The 18111-nt window shown below is 38.1% G+C and overlaps 1 protein-coding gene across 1 annotated transcript in view; it reads left to right on the forward strand.

Annotated features, from left to right (window-relative positions):
• LOC126475099 (protein kinase C-binding protein NELL1-like) overlaps positions 1-18111 on the forward strand; it is a 980737-nt gene that overhangs the window by 695086 nt on the left and 267540 nt on the right. Inside the window, exon 7 of the mRNA XM_050102677.1 lies at positions 13510-13603. Within this exon, the coding sequence (XP_049958634.1) occupies positions 13510-13603 (94 nt within the window). The remainder of the gene's footprint in view (positions 1-13509; positions 13604-18111) is intronic.

Below are 18111 nucleotides of genomic sequence, written 5' to 3' on the forward strand. Positions count from 1 at the left end.
TGTACTTTATTTTGTAATTATGGAACTATTACTGTTTAATATGCATTAAGAAAGAGAAATATTAGTTGAATGACAATAATCTTAATAATCATAAATGGATTAGAATTTCCTGTTATTCTATAATTTTTTAATACTGTATGCATCTGGGTGTATAGCCATTTTAAAGTGGCTGAAATATATGCCACACTTGCCACGTTTAACATCGTTAAAAAAACAAATACAAAACAATAGTTGTTTAGTCAGTAGAATAAAAAGTAAAGTAAAGTAAAATATAAGAGAACTTATAGGGCATAACTGATCAAATGGACATATTTGCCTTTCAGTGGAAACTTACATTGATCATACATTGTGAAACTGCATTTGGGTGACCTCATACATAATAAAATACAAGTAGCTATAATTAAAAAGTGTTCAGCATACAATAGGGAATAACATCATATGATAAAATATTTTACTAAACCACCAGACTGTTTTCATTTTTTAAATTTTTTTATGAAAAAAAAATTACACTAAGTGTTTCTTGTTGTATTGTAGTAGTGTAACTTGTGGTACTAATTTCAGAAACTTGAAAATGACTACACAGCTGAAAGTGCACAATAGTGAAAAGACGAAATAAAAGGATATTCTGTTGTGAGTTACAATAGCCAGTGCAAAAGTTTATAGTCATTCAAAAAAATTACTTTTGCTGTGGCTCCCATCATAACTAAAATATTAGGAATATTAGTAATGAAGGATGTTAAAGAATATATCTGTTGTATAGCAATTGTCAAACGGCTTTTTTTAAAATTTTTTTAAATTTTTGATGAAGTGTCTGTATGATCTTTTAGAAATAATGCTAATATTTTTTACATGTTTCTTGTATTCTGAAAGTATTGTCCCTGTAACTTGAGTTTTCCTCATAAAGAATTCTCCAACTCAAAAGTGAATGAAATTATGGAAGCTGTTTTAGATTTTATTTTAAAATTTTGTATTGCTGTCAGTTTGGCTAGTGTATAGTTTAGTTATTAGCAATGGATCATAGCTGTGATCGCTGGGTACCTAACTGAAGACTTCTATGCTTCACTTCTTTCTGTCAAAATTATTTAACTGGATAGATAAAAAAATCTGCTCACACACACAAACAAAAGACAGTTGTAATTGGCAACCTCTCTGAGCCAGTGGCTCCTTTTTCAGGCAGAAGGGAGAGGAGTGAAGGAAAAGGACCCTCTTCCTTCTGCCTGAAAAAGGAGCCACTGGCTCTGAAAGCTTGCCAATTACAACCATCTTTTATGTGTGTGTTCTGCTGCTGCTTGGTGAGTAGATTTTTTATCTATACAGTTAAATAATTTTGTCAATATTTGATTGTATTCACTTCTTTCTGTGCTACACTAAGGCTGACATGGATAGTTTAATGATTTCTGCATGTAGTACTATATTTATGAGTGCTACAGTTGTTTTGGAGTGTGATTTATTAAAACAACAATCTTTATAATGGATTAAATGTATTGTGAGACTATTGTCAGTATGCCAAATTGCTTAAACAGATTTGCTAAAAGAGATTCTGAAGTGGAAACCACATGTCCTCATTACATGCCTCTGTACTACCAACTCTTTCTCCCTTAGTGAAGAGCTATGGCAGAAAATAATATCATTAAACATTAGTGCTTGAAAATAGGTAAAGTAAGTCAAGTTTTTCACATTTTCATTGAATGTAGCTCTTCCTGTGGACATTTTCTTTTCCAAAATATGATATTATGTGATATGCAAAAATTACAGAACTTTGGCATTTAAGGAGATTTGTAATAGGCAACTAACAGTGTAGGTTCCTGTCAGCCTAAGAACTGGGCATATTCTTTGTGATTTATTGATTTACTCACATGAATATATCTAATGGCATGGCCCAATCTGGTGCAGTCTAGAACTGCATGAATTGTGAGTTACATAAGGTCAGTAACTTTTTTTCCCGGGAAACCAGTTCTTAGTTTCCAAGAAAATTTCATTTACATTTTCGAGTGCTGAAGTTTCTCCATCATCATCATCATCATCATCACCATCACCATCATACTAGATAACTATTTCTGCATCTTAGATATATTATGGTGTATTGTTTATAAATAACAGGGACAGAAGCAGACCCAATATTGACCCCAGTAGTGATTATTTCCCATTCTGAAGACATTGTCTTATGTACAGTTCCCGCATTTCTTAATGTTACAGTCTGCACCCTTACAGTTAGGTAGTATGAAAACCTGTTACAAGCCACATATCTGATACCATAATATTTGGATTTATCTATAATACTTTGAACTGCACAGCAAAATTTTATTCATGATTCGCAGAATATACCTGTTGGCAGGATTTGGTGATTTCAGTTTTGTAGAATCTGATTTTTGATTTGAAAAACTGAAGACTGAATGGAGAAACCCTTTTGAAATGCAAATTGAGACTGTTTCAGAACCTTATTTTGTGATAGGAGTGTTATAGTTCTTGCACACACATTTTTTTCTGTTATCTCTGAGGAGCAGATAAGCAGTGAGACTGGCCAGTAATTATTTAAACCTGTCTTACTACCTTCTAAAAGGACCTGTCAACATCAGCCTGCATACTGTAAATGCAGCTGAAGTGAGGCACTTCACATACTTGTACATGGGTTTTCCAGTTACCTATGTATTATAAGGTATTGGTGCAGTGTACTGGAAGGGTGGGGGGTGGGGGGGGGGGGGGGGGGGCGAATTATTGGTGCGGGAGATTCAGAGGGGCAGTCGGGGGGAGAATTGAATTGTCAGTTGTCATGTTGCACATTTTTTTTTTTGGTCATCAGTCTACTGACTGGTTTGATGCGGCCCACCACGAATTCCTTTCCTGTGCTAACCTCTTCATCTCAGAGTAGCACTTGCAACCTATGTCCTCAATTATTTGCTTGACGTATTCCAATCTCTGTCTTCCTCTACAGTTTTTGCCCTCTACAGCTCCCTCTAGTACCATGGAAGTCATTTCCTCATGTCTTAGCAGATGTCCTATCATCCTGTCCCTTCTCCTTATCAGTGTTTTCCATATATTCCTTTCCTCTCCGATTCTGCTTAGAACCTCCTCATTCCTTACCTTATCAGTCCACCTAATTTTCAACATTTGTCTATAGCACCACATCTCAAATGCTTCGATTCTCTTCTGTTCCGGTTTTCCCACAGTCCATGTTTCACTACCATACAATGCTGTATTCCAGACGTACATCCTCAGAAATTTCTTCCTCAAATTAAGGCCGGTATTTGATATTAGTAGACTTCTCTTGGCCAGAAATGCCTTTTTTGCCATAGCGAGTCTGCTTTTGATGTCCTCCTTGCTCCGTCCATCATTGGTTATTTTACTGCCTAGGTAGCAGAATTCCTTAACTTCATTGACTTCGTGACCATCAATCCTGATGTTAAGTTTCTCGCTGTTCTCATTTCTACTACTTCTCATTACCTTCGTCTTTCTCCGATTTACTCTCAAACCATACTGTGTACTCATTAGACTGTTCATTCCCTTCAGCAGATCATTTAATTCTTCTTCACTTTCACTCAGGATTTTTCTTTAGCCTTGCTTCCATTATTAGCTGTAACGTCAGAATTGCCTCTCTCGTCCCTTTACTTTTCCTAAAGCCAAACTGATCGTCACCTAGCGCATTCTCAATTTTCTTATTATTCTTGTAAGCAGCTTTGATGCATGAGCTGTTAAGCTGATTGTGCGATAATTCTTGCACTTGTCACCTCTTGCCATCTTCGGAATTGTGTGGATGATGCTTTTCCGAAAGTCATATGGTATGTCGCCAGACTCATATATTCTACACATCAACGTGAATAGTCGTTTTGTTGCCACTTCCCCCAATGATTTTAGAAATTCTGATGGAATGTTGTCTATCCCTTCTGCCTTATTTGACCGTAAGTTCTCCAAAGCTCTTTTAAATTCCGATTCTAATACTGGATCCCCTATCTCTTCTAAATTGACTCCTGTTTCTTCTTCTATCACATCAGACAAATCTTCACCCTCATAGAGACTACCAATGTATTCTTTCCACCTATCTGCTCTCTCCTCTGCATTTAACAGTGGAATTCCCATTGCACTCTTAATGTTACCACTGTTGCTTTTAATGCCACCAAAGGTTGTTTTGACTTTCCTGTATGATAAGTCTGTCCTTCCGACAATCATATCTTTTTTTATGTCTTCACATTTTTCCTGCAGCCATTTCGTCTTAGCTTCCCTGCACTTCCTATTTATTTCATTCCTCAGTGACTTGTATTTCTGTATTCCTGATTTTCCCGGAACATGTTTGTACTTCCTCCTTTCATCAATCAACTGAAGTATTTCTTCTGTCACCCATGGTTTCTTCGCAGCTACCTTCTTTGTACCTATGTTTTCCTTCCCAACATCTTTGATGGCCCTTTTTAGAGATGTCCATTCCTCTTCAACTGTACTGCCTACTGCGCTATTCTTTATAGCTGTATCTATAGCGTTAGAGAACTTCAAACGTATCTCGTCATTCCTTAGTACTTCTGTATCCCACTTCTTTGCGTATTGATTCTTTCTGACTAATGTCTTGAACTTCAGCCTACTCTTCATCACTACTATATTGTGATCTGAGTCTATATCTGCTCCTGGGTACGCCTTACAATCCAGTATCTGATTTCGGAATCTCTGTCTGACCATGATGTAATCTAATTGAAATCTTCCCATATCTCCCGGCCTTTTCCAAGTATACCTCCTCTTGTGATTCTTGAACAGGATATTCGCTATTACTAGCTGAAACTTGTTACAGAACTCAGTTAGTCTTTCTCCTCTTTCATTCCTTGTCCCAAGGCCATATTCTCCTGTAACCTTTTCTTCTACTCCTTCCCCTACAACTGCATTCCAGTCACGCATGACTATTAGATTTTTGTCCCCCTTTACATACTGCATTACCATTTCAATATCCTCATACACTTTCTGTATTTGTTCATCTTCAGCTTGCGACGTCGGCATGTATACCTGAACTATCGTTGTCGGTTTTGGTCTGCTGTCGATTCTGATTAGAACAACCCGGTCATTGAACTGTTCACAGTAACACACCCTCTGCCCTACCTTCCTATTCATAACGAATCCTACACCTGTTATACCATTTTCTGCTGCTGTTGATATTACCCGATACTCATCTGACCAGAAATCCTCGTCTTCCTTCCACTTCACTTCACTGACCCCTACTGTATCTAGATTGAGCCTTTGCATTTCCCTTTTCAGATTTTCTAGTTTCCCTACCACGTTCAAGCTTCTGACATTCCACGCCCTGACTCGTAGAACATTATCCTTTCGTTGATTATTCAATCTTTTTCTCATGGTAACCTCCCCTTGGCAGTCCCCTCCCGGGGATCCGAATGGGGGACTATTCCGGAATCTTTTGCCAATGGAGAGATCATCATGACACTTCTTCAATTACAGGCCACATGTCCTGTGAATACATGTTATGTGTCTTTAATGCAGTGGTTTCCATTGCCTTCTGCATCCTCATGCCGTTGATCGTTGCTGATTCTTCCGCCTTTAGGGGCAATTTCCCACCCCTAGGACAAGAGAGTTCCCTGAACCTCTATCCGCTCCTCTGCCCTCTTTGACAAGGCCGTTGGCAGAGTGAGGCTAACTTCTTATGCCGGAAGTCTTCAGCCGCCAATGCTGATTATTTATCAAAATTTAGGCAGTGGTGGGGTTCAAACCCGGGACCGAATACGTTTTGATTGTGAATCAAAGATGCTACCCCTAGACCACATGCACATTTATGACAGATATATTCCTACAGAGCGCAATGCTATACAATATCTAATATATTTTCTCTTCATTATCCCAACATTTCTCTCATGAACCAGCAGTTTACATGAAAATATTACACTATGACCATCACAGCACATGCTACACAACTGCCAGGTTAGCATCCATGGATCAAACTCCAAGGAGGTACAATATCAAGGCTATAATAGTTTGCCCAAAGACATTTCAGCTTTCTGTAACCTCAGAAATTGAATAGTATTTACTGCTTGTATTTCATTGTTTGAATAAACTATTTTATAGCTTTAGTACACTACAGAAAATACTAAATTGTCATTGGTTCTGTGAAAAATTTCATTATAGCCTCTTTGCTGTGAACCATAGTCAGCATCCTACATCATTCCATATTATTCAGTGGGTTCCTGCACATCTACCAATTTTGGTCCTTAAACTTCTCTCCCTCTTCAGTGCTGTCCCAGGTATGTCCTCTTGGCTTGATGTCAGATTTCATTATATCCTAGCAGCTGAGTCTTGGTCTTCCTCTTGGTCTTTTGTCTGTGAGTTTCAAATCATATATTAGCCTTGATAGCCTGTTAACACCCAAGCCTGGCATTTGTCTGTACCATCTCAACTGCTGGGAGATTATGTTGTCTCTTAATCTTACAACTTGAGCCTGTCTTTGCATTTCTTCATTCCAGATTCTGTCCCTCCTTGTCTTTCTGATCATGCTACAAACAACCTTTCAGCTGATTGAATTCTGCTTGTCTTTACTTCTCACAGTCCATGTTTCACAACTGTATGTGGGTATGTAGTGTGTTTTACAGATGACTTTCTTACATTTTAGTAATACTTTTTTGTTCTACAGTAGATCAACTATTTCATATACGTTACTCCTGTTTGTCTCCTGTGAGTGGTTTATTTGTCCCTAAAACAGTATCAGAGACCATTGCCAAGATATTTGAAATGATGGGTGATCTGTTTTCCTGAGTCCAAGTATGTTATCTTCCCCATTTTCATAACTTTACATGTTCTTTTGTATCATGTAGTGTCAGAATATTAAGTGTGACTGTTCAGGTTAGAGTCATTTATCAAGTTTTGTGTGTTCTTCTCTTTGATTGCGATGTAGCAATAGATGTTGCACCATCATTAATATCATTACCAAGAGGGAGCTAGAGTTTCTTTTTCTACCTTTTTTTAAAATACAGTTTTTCCATATGAAGCTTCATTTGGGTTTGGAAGAAATTTCATTTGTTCAGAAACTGACTTGTTGGGCCTATCACTTCTGAAGTTTCTTGTGTCGGGATTACCTCCATTAGCCTTTGGTATTCCTCACTACACCACTGGCAGTTGTTCTGTTTTCACAAAATCCTCAGAAAGGAGAGTCATCTCATCTGCCAGCTTTGCTGTACTAAAGTCTCCTTCTCTACATGTGATGACCCTTGCCTCTATTACAAATCATTTAAAGTGTCCATTCTGAGAAACGTGTATTCAAGTGCAAACTTTTAGCTGTTGTATCACTAGTATACAGTAGCTATTAAATGTCTGAGAGAAGGAAGATCATACAATGATAAATTATATTTTACTTATCTGTTTCTTACAACTTTTCGTTGAAAACATGACTTGCTGAAAAACTGTGATGTTGAATTATACCCATTTGTTGATTTATTCAGATCATTTCAACTAACTGCCAAATATAAAATCTTTACATTATGGAACAGATCTTCAGCAGAACAAACTAAAATAGACTTTTGACTACCATTTACAACAGCATGTGTCTGACTCTCTTTAAAATGCACCAAACCATATTATGGGAAGAAGACCAAAGATACAAGAACTCTCAACCTAGTAATCTTAAATAATATAGAAGTTTACATCCAGAAAAATTTATATATGATTAATTACTTCATTGCAAACTGCTAGCACAGTCTAACATAACAGTTGTGACACTCCAACTTGTTTTTGTTACCATCTGGGATAGCAGTGTGCCAAGTGGAAAGCAAGTTGTGCAGTTGAGTCTGAACGCAAATGTGAATTGTAGTTGTTTATATTTGTTTTTAGAATGGTATTTACAATTGGGAACATCTTTAGTACAACACATTGCAGCAACAGCAAGAAGAAGAAACCAAATACACTCCTGGAAATTGAAATAAGAACACCGTGAATTCATTGTCCCAGGAAGGGGAAACTTTATTGACACATTCCTGGGGTCAGATACATCACATGATCACACTGACAGAACCACAGGCACATAGACACAGGCAACAGAGCATGCACAATGTCGGCACTAGTACAGTGTATATCCACCTTTCGCAGCAATGCAGGCTGCTATTCTCCCATGGAGACGATCGTAGAGATGCTGGATGTAGTCCTGTGGAACGGCTTGCCATGCCATTTCCACCTGGCGCCTCAGTTGGACCAGCGTTTGTGCTGGACGTGCAGACCGCGTGAGACGACGCTTCATCCAGTCCCAAACATGCTCAATGGGGGACAGATCCGGAGATCTTGCTGGCCAGGGTAGTTGACTTACACCTTCTAGAGCACGTTGGGTGGCACGGGATACATGCGGACGTGCATTGTCCTGTTGGAACAGCAAGTTCCCTTGCCGGTCTAGGAATGGTAGAACGATGGGTTCGATGACGGTTTGGATGTACCGTGCACTATTCAGTGTCCCCTCGACGATCACCAGTGGTGTACGGCCAGTGTAGGAGATCGCTCCCCACACCATGATGCCGGGTGTTGGCCCTGTGTGCCTCAGTCGTATGCAGTCCTTATTGTGGCGCTCACCTGCACGGCGCCAAACACGCATACGACCATCATTGGCACCAAGGCAGAAGCGACTCTCATCGCTGAAGACGACACGTCTCCATTCGTCCCTCCATTCGCGCCTGTCGTGACACCACTGGAGGCGGGCTGCACGATGTTGGGGCGTGAGCGGAAGATGGCCTAACGGTGTGCGGGACCGTAGCCCAGCTTCATGGAGACGGTTGCGAATGGTCCTCGCCATTACCCCAGGAGCAACAGTGTCCCTAATTTGCTGGGAAGTGGCGGTGCGGTCCCCTATGGCACTGCGTAGGATCCTACGGTCTTGGCGTGCATCCGTGCATCGCTGCGGTCCGGTCCCAGGTCGACGGGCACGTGCACCTTCCGCCGACCACTGGCGACAACATCGATGTACTGTGGAGACCTTACGCCCCACGTGTTGAGCAATTCGGCGGTACGTCCACCCGGCCTTCCGCATGCCCACTATACATCCTCGCTCAAAGTCCGTCAACTGCATATACGGTTCACGTCCACGCTGTCGTGGCATGCTACCAGTGTTAAAGACTGCGATGGAGCTCCGTATGCCACGGCAAACTGGCTGACACTGACGGCGGCGGTGCACAAATGCTGCGCAGCTAGCGCCATTCGACGGCCAACACCACGGTTCCTGGTGTGTCCGCTGTGCCGTGCATGTGATCATTGCTTGTACAGCCCTCTCGCAGTGTCCGGAGCAAGTATGGTGGGTCTGATACAACGGTGTCAATGTGTTCTTTTTTCCATTTCCAGGAGTGTATGTCTTTTTCGAGGTTTCCTAAGGACCCTGAAAGATAATAAATTGTACATTAGAGGGCAGTTCATGTAGGATTCTTTTATAGCTTACAGATATTTGCTGGAGAATACAATTTTGTTTTAAGAAAGATGGGAAAAAATGCTAGTAAACAGCAGGAGACCTGACATTATGTGGAAAAACATCATATATCTATCAACAATATGAAGTTGTCTTCACTACTTACACTTGCAGTCAAATCAGTGAATGTGATCTTAGGAAACTTGTATGGAATGCAATAACTACATTATTTAAAGTATCAAATAAGTCACCACAATGGTAGCACATTCACTTCTGAAGCAAAAGTAATTACATTTGCAGAAATATTTGTGTATTAGAAAGTAAGGTTAAGCGTAATAAAATGTGAATAATTAGTCACCATACAAAACTGTTACATGTGGAGGAAAGTACATATCATAATAAGAAGTATGAATAACCAACAACAGAAATATATGTTTCTCATGGATGAAATAAGTGTTTATATTTCTTACATTCAGAAAAGTAAGCTGCAATTAAATTCATAGTTTGAAGTATTTCTTCATGAGTGAGTTGTAGCTTATACCATTGAATCAGTGAGATTCAGCTGTTTGTACATTTATTTTGCAATCATTCATGTCTTCTGGTATTACACAAACTCTTGGAGGTAAAAAAATAAAATAAATATTTTGCAAATCAAATTGAAAACTGATGAAAAAGAGACATTATCCTTTAGTATGGAATATGAAGGCATATTTTACAAAAGGAAATTCTTGCCAATCATAAGGAAATAAAAATAAAAACTAAGTTTACAAGAGATTTTCAAGAAAATATATTTTTTTACTTCCCCCTAGGGAAAAAAACAAAATCACTAACATACTTGAACTGAAAAAATGTATTCTCAAAGTGTAATGATTCATGTGATATGTATTTTATCATGAAAATATAAAACTATTCAAAGATTAAAAAATAAAATACCATAAGAGGAGTGAAACAGTTTCACATGTGCAATAAAAAATATCATTGCTGATGAATTTGCACTCTATTGAACCTCATAGAAACTTCCATTAAGAAAGAAAACTGTGCAATTAATTTTTGTGGCACCGAAGACATCATTATTGTGTTGTGTCACCTATGAATGAACACAAGTTTCATCTAAATATACTACAGACTTCTTGCACTCAAAGTGGATTGCACAAAAAAATTCACTCTTGCTGCACAGTGTCTGCATTCTATTAAAAATTTTCATCCATAATTGCACTTTCTGAATCAAAAACCAAGTGAGTGTAGAAGATGAAGAAAGGAGGTCTCTGAGCCAGAATAATTAATTCTTTCACAGAGGCAGCCCTTATTTTTCTAGCTGTTGGATACTGTCTCCTGTCATAGTAACCAAATATGGTTCCACACGCTAAGTTTTTGTTAAAATCATCAAGTTCTCTAGATCTCCATTGCCATTTATATCCCTTTTATGGAGAATCAAAATGCATTTTCACACCTGCTGATTCTGATGATGTTACTGCTTTGTTAATATGGAATACAGAAGATTCGGAAATACAGAAACACCACTAGCTTTTGCTGTCAGTTTATAAATTTGCACAAAGTTTATGTTATTCCTGACTTCTTCCTTGTTGGCCAGATCAGTAATTAAACTTCTTTATGGCTGATATGATAAACTTATTTTCATTTTGAATGTATTGTTGCCCCCTTATGCACACTGACCAGTGTAGCAGCACATGTTGGCCCTTGCTCCTGCATTATGCTGACTACAAAACTCATCATTGCACTTTCCCATAAAAGGCTGAAAACACACACATTAACACATAATATTACACAGGAACACTTAACAATCTCCATCATTACTTCAGTGTGTATGTGCAACAAAACTGCAAAGGAGGAAAGTCACAGTGTTTTGCTCCTGAAAAGTCATGCATAGTTCAGTTGCCACTTTTCGTAATTGTCACTGTAGTGGAAAGCCATTTATGAGCATCAGAAATAACAGAGGACCTAAAATAGAAGATCAACACCATCAGTCATGATCCCTGAAGTGGTTATATACAGTACATTTATAATCATGCTGTAACTTTGGTGAGGACATGTATGGAGTAATAGAGTGCAGCTGAATTAAATCAGGTGATTTTGAGGAAATTATATTAGGAATGATGCTGGCTGAAGTAGAGAGGATATAAAATGAGGACTGGCAACAGTGAGAAAAGTTTTTCCGAAAAAGAGAAATTAAATAAATTTCTGTTTTAGGAAGTCCTTTTTTTCTGTAAGTACTTGTCTGATGTGTTGTCACATCTGGGAGTGAAGCATGGTTTATGAACAATACAGACAAGAAGAGAAGCTTTTGAAATGTGGTGCTGCAAACGAATGCTGAAGATTAATGGCTAAATTGGATAATTAATGAAGGACTGCTGAATCAGGCTAAGGAGAAAACAAATGTATGGCACAGCTTGATTAAAGAATGGCTTAATTGATAGGAAATATTCTGACCCATCAAGAAATAGTCTGTTTGATAACTGAGGGAAGTGCGGAGACTAAAAATTGAAGAGAGAGACCAAGTCTTAGTTACAATAAGCAGGTTCAATATGTGTTATGACATAATGAAGAGAGTTGCACCGGATAGAGTAGCAAGAAGAGCCTAATCAAACCAGTCTGTGGACTGGAAGACCACTTAAACAGCAATGTGAGCTACTATATATGTCTCATACTCAGGACTAATGAAAGTCTGGGCATTTTTGTTGGCCTCCTACCTAATTGCTGTAGTGGGAGCCTTGAGAAAATAATGAGCTGATTTTATAAAAGAGAAATATCATGAAATCAAAATTAATTAAAATCAGGATTGTTAATTCTACAGAAAAAAAGTAATTTGATGATATTGACAGGAAAATTTTGTGAGCAGAACACAGTCTTTATTCATGTGGCTACTGCCATTGTCTTGATATAGGAGCTTTAGCATAGATTAATTGGGATATAGTATCACAACAGTATGCCCTGTTTCATATTCAGGGTGATAATTTTAATCTTATTTATTGCTCTCATTCTTATCTATGGTTTGTGATCAAGGATGCTCCTGTGGTTTCCTACATCAGACCAAGCTGGTATCCACATCCCACCACAATGTGCAAATATTTAGTAAATTTTCACACACTCTCATAAGGGATAACATTAGACACAGGCAGCTGAGATACACAAACCCCATCCCAAAGGGAATGGGGTGTCAACAGAAAGGACATCCAGCCACCCTCTATGATCAGCATTGCCAAATCCATAAATTAATACACCGACCCCTTGGAGGTACAAGCTAAAAGCTAATAAACACAAAAAATGCTTCTGTCAGCAGTAATCTTTTCTGAACCCTTGTGCTGAGTTACCAGTTTGACCAGTGGTGTAAAAAGCTTTCTGGCCATTGATTATACAGAGTGGAAGCAAACTCTCAGCCACAATATTGGCCATCATAAGAGACAGTCTGTACTCTTATAAAGTAAATATTTGACTGAGTTGATTCAATAACAATATCAGATACATGATTTGCGGTTGATCTTCCCATGTTACTTTTCTGTTTTGTCTATTCAGTTGTGAGTGTTGGTCAGAATGAGGCTTTCCATAGGTAAACTGTTTGAGAGAGTACTGGTTATGCACACCATCTATGCTAATGTTTACTGTACAATTTATTTGTTGGAGCTATATTCTTTCTCTCTCTCTCTCTCTCTCTCTCTCTCTCTCTCTCTCTCTCTCTCTCTCTCTCTTTCTCTCTCTCTGTCTCTCGCACTCCCACCCCCCTCCCCCCTTTTCTTCTTTGCATGTACAACACTAACACAGCTTCCATTACTCCTCCAGTCTTAATTATGTGCATAATTTTGTTAGTGGCTGTCTTCTAAACTATCTTACTTTTTTTGAGTGGTTGTGCATTCTTTTTGTATTCTCAAGCCATTTTGTTAATTGAAATATCTAAGTTGAGAATAACTTTCTGAAACCCAGATAGCAGGTAAACAGTCAATCATCCAATAATTTCCTTTTGACTTGGGAATGTGGCACATAGGGGAAACTATCAGAGGGTAAGGTTTTGGAACTCAGTCTCATTTAAGTATGAGTTTCAGTTCCATAATTTTCATGTGTACTAGAATATTAGTAAAATGAGAAACGTTTCCATAGTTTGCATTGGATTAACATAGATAAATTACACTGGTATTCTGTCACAGCATGGAGATATTCAGTGTCGACCTGTGCAGTGTCCAGAAGTCAACTGTAAGAATCCTGTCCGTGAACCAGGAAAATGCTGCCCTGTCTGCCGAAGTAAGAAACTGCTTGTTTTTTTATTGTATTTCTGCATGTTCCTAATTGATTGTAATTGATATGAACAAATAATTTCTGTAGAATTTGATAATATTCTATGACTGTGAGTATCAATGCCATGGAACTAACTTAACTACTCAAAATAAATGTTTTGGACATCAGAAATTCCAATCATGTGAAACTTAAATTAATACTTCTACTTAAGATTATGTAACAGACATCAATGGAGATAATTACCTTGATGACATAATTCTTTATTTGCTTAAAGATTATACATTCATTCTGTATCTCTCATTCAGGTTCTAGCTGGTATGAAAATTTCTTGAAAAAGACAGTAAAGCCATTAACATATTTGCAATCCTATTAGTCAGCACCTTTGAATGTAATATAAATTGTTTTTTATTATTATGTATTTTAATTTTTAAGTAGTATCATAAATGATGCATTGGTTGCAACTGGAAGACCTTCAAAAGAATTTCTACCAATCTAGAGAGCAGACCCTCTATATACCCCTTCCACCTTTCTGCTTTCCCTTCTTTGCGTAGAACTGGGTTTCCGTTTGAGCTCTTGATATTCATGCAAGTAGTTCTCTTTTCTCCAAAGGTTTCTTTAACTTTCCTGTAGGCAGTATCTATCTTACCCTAGTGAGATAAGCCTCTGCATCCTTACATTTGTCCTCTAGCCATCCCTGCGTAGCAACTTTGCACTTCCTGTCACTCTCATTTTTGAGACTTTTGTATTCTTTTTTGCCTGCTTCATTTACTGCATTTTTATATTTTCTCCTTTCATCAATTAAATTCAATATCTCTTCTGTTACCCAAGGATTTCTATTAGCCCTCATCTTTTTACCCACTTGATCCTCTGCTACCTTCACTATTTCATCTCTCAAAGGTACCCATGTAGAATGCGGGCAGGCATTATCATAGAGTAGCATCACTTTGTGCAGTCTTTCTGGTTGTTGTTCTTAATGGTATCTGATCAAAGTGGGTAGCTTCACCTGGATATAGGATAGCTAAAGAAACTTATAGGCTGTCTTCCTCACAAAGTTGAGGTTTCTGTCAGATCTAAAGATGGTCTTCCGCAGTGTTGACCTTGATGTCTCCTGGTGCTGACTAATTTTTCCTATGCATAAATTCCTGTTATGAATCTGTGATCAAAATGGAATCTTATGCTGAATAAAATGACAGATGGCGCCATGCTTCAGCATAGGATTTACTGTGTAATGACTAAGAATTTTATTGGGGAATTCTAAGTTCCAGTCTGATGATAGTATTATATTGGTGGATAAGTTAGTAGCATTTTTTTTTTTTTTTTTTCATGTTACTGTTACGGTTGCTATGAATTTATGTATCAGTTGTCATTTTTTTATTTGTAGTTCACTGTTGCTATCTGAGTTTGATTATTATCATTTTGTCATTTGGAGATAGTGAGTAGAGCCATGGATGCTAGAAAAGGGAGTGCCAAATGGAGAAATTGGAACATTTCTGACATATTCTTCTGTTTGAGTTCAACAGGGGGGTGACAGCAATGGAGGCAGCCAGAAACATTTGCACCATGTGTGGGGATAATGCCACTGGACAGAGCACTGCAAGAAAATGGTTCTCTAATTTTATGGAGGATCATTCTGACATTACTGACTCTCCATGTTCAGGAAGGCTTTCATGGCTTTATGATAGTTTAAAAGTAGTAATCCACAACAATCCACATCAGTGTACTTGATAAATGGCAAATGTGATGAACTGGGTTGATTCCACCATTGTGCAACATTTGTATGCAGTAGGGAAGATTCAGAAACTGGGAGTATGGGTGCCGCATGCTCTAAGCCAAACTCACAAAATCATGTGATGGCCATATGTGCATCCCTGCATGCTCATCATCAACCGGCTCACAAACAAGATTGATCATTCCTATCCCATATCATTACTTCTGATGAAAAGTTGTGTCTTTATGATAACACAAAGAAAAGAAAGATATGGTTGAGCCCAAACAAAGCAGCAACTCCCCATATAAAGACCTGCACACATTTGCAAGAGTTAATGTTTTGCATCTTGAGGAACAGTGATGGTGTGTTGTACTATGAATTGCTTCCCCGAAGTGTAACGATCACTGCTGACATTTGTTGTCAACAGCTGAGACATCTTGCAGTTGCAATCCAAGATCAACAACCAGGAAAACTGCGCCAAGTGTTGCTACTCCATGATAATGCCTGCCCACATTCTCCTAAACTGACAAAATTCCACACCTACTGAGAATATATTATTGATGACTAAAGTCTCTGTTATGTGTATATGTTGTGTTTATTAAATTTATGGAAAATGCTACAAACTTATGCATCAACCCAAGATGTAAGGAACAAGTTACATGACATAATATAATTTAAAAAGAAAAGCTCCTTAAGCCATCTAAATAATGTTATTGGTAAATGAAGTGCTTGTGTCAAGTCTCATTTTGATTAACTTTTTAAATTTTTGCATTAATTTGTTTCTTCTGTAGGGGCAAAAAAAAAATAGACTACAGTCTCTTAAGACAGTTTTGGCTCTCAAAAGAACACAGCATGCCATTTCTTCTTCTTCTTTTTCTTTAATTTTGTTATGCTTCCAAGCATAAGGATGCTATTTATTCATTACGCAATATTCCATCCAAAACCCTTCAACAGCAGCATCCATCTGCATCTTACAAAGATGGAAGCCTAAAGGACTCATTTCTGTCATCTCCTCCCACATAGAGTTACTCTCCAGAGATCATCTTGTGTTCTTGCCACTGGCTCAGGCCAGTACCTTACATTGTCATTTTCTTCCCCAGTATAACTTTCAAGGGCATGAAGCCTGTGCAGAATGACACACTTTGAGAATGTATTATTATTGGGGGAGGAAATGATGTATATAAGAACGAAAGTTTAAATGCAACCAAGGCTCTAAGAGAAACTTTAGGGAAACTTATACATTCCGATGTATATGTCGTAAGCATTCCACACAGGCATGACCTGATAGAAGCTTCATGTGTAAACAGAGAAATCGTCAACACAAATAGGAAATTCAGGAAGATATGTAGCTTTTTCTCTAATGTTACATTTATTGAAGCAACAAGCTCAGTGAGAGAACATTTCACAAAGCATTGCCTGTGCAGAAACAACTATGGTACAGAAATTCTGTGCAGAGAAATATTAGAAAAAATTAGCAGCACGTAAGAACAGGTAAATAGACCTATACCACTGTCAATGAGGGAAGAAATTGAAGATACAATACTGTATCCAGTAGCAGACTCAAAACATCCAAAATATGAAAGAACAGAAGAGGAAATATCATGCTGCCCAGCAAAGGAGGGAAAAGCAGTGTCATCACCAGCAGAAAAAGAGGCAGTGTCATCACCAGCAGAAGGAGTAATGTCATCACTAGCAGAAGAAGCTGTGTCATCATCTGCAGAAGGGGAAGCTGAGACAGAGATCCCGCAGGCGAGATACGGGAGAGGAGAAAGAACAAAGAAGCAAAAGCATCTCAAGGAGCAGAATTTTTTGTACCAATAGGTAAAAAGAAAGGTGCCATAGAAAAACAAAACATCAGCACAAATATTTCTAATATAAGAATCTTGCAGCAGAATGTACAGTATGCATCCAGTAAATTAGAACAGATAGAAGTACTAGTAGCTGCAGAATTGCCACATATATTTGTTATGTCAGAACATGGGCTGAAAGGAAATGAAATTAATGTTTACAACATACAGGAATATAAAAAATTGCTAATTTCTGCATATCTGAACATATGGGTGGATGGGTGGCAGTCAATGTACACAGTAAAATAGAGGGTATCATTCCATGGCCGGTAGACAACTGTACAGAAATGCTGTTTGAAGCTGCATCAATACAGACAACCTATGGGAAAAATGTGTGATAATAGATATCTACAAATCGCCAAACAGTCAGATAAGTGGACTTCTAAAAGAGTTAGAAGTACTATTAGACAAGGCTAGCAGGGAATTCTCATATATAATTGTAGCTAGTGACCTAAATATTAATACAGTAAAAGGCAACTGTTATACAAGGAGTTTTCAAGATCTGATTAAAACTTAGCAGTAGACAGTCACAAGAGATACTGTAAAAAAACAGAAACATTAATAGATCATGTGATCACTAATGTACAACAGAGTAGGCAGACGGTACAGGTCATACACATGATCATTGCAGACCACTATGGGGTAGTAGTTAAATTAGCAGGCAACATAGGAAAGCCAGAAAAAAGATTTAAAGAGTTTAGACAAACTAAGTAAACAAACATAGATAGGCTACAAAGACTACTGGAAACCAAAGACTTTAGTGAAGTACAGGGTGTCCCAAAAAGAATGACCCAATTTTAAAAAGAATTATTTATTAGGAGGAAGGGCTTAACACCAACAAATTGCATACTAAATTATTCAGAAAATGCAGAAGTTTGTAAAAATCAATCATAAATGTTCAATATGTCCTCCAAGGCTACACAGACAACATCTAGCCGATAGCCAAATTCATCCCAAAC

The sequence above is a fragment of the Schistocerca serialis genome, chromosome 4 (assembly GCF_023864345.2).
Source record: "Schistocerca serialis cubense isolate TAMUIC-IGC-003099 chromosome 4, iqSchSeri2.2, whole genome shotgun sequence".
In the NCBI taxonomy this organism is placed as follows: domain Eukaryota; kingdom Metazoa; phylum Arthropoda; class Insecta; order Orthoptera; family Acrididae; genus Schistocerca; species Schistocerca serialis.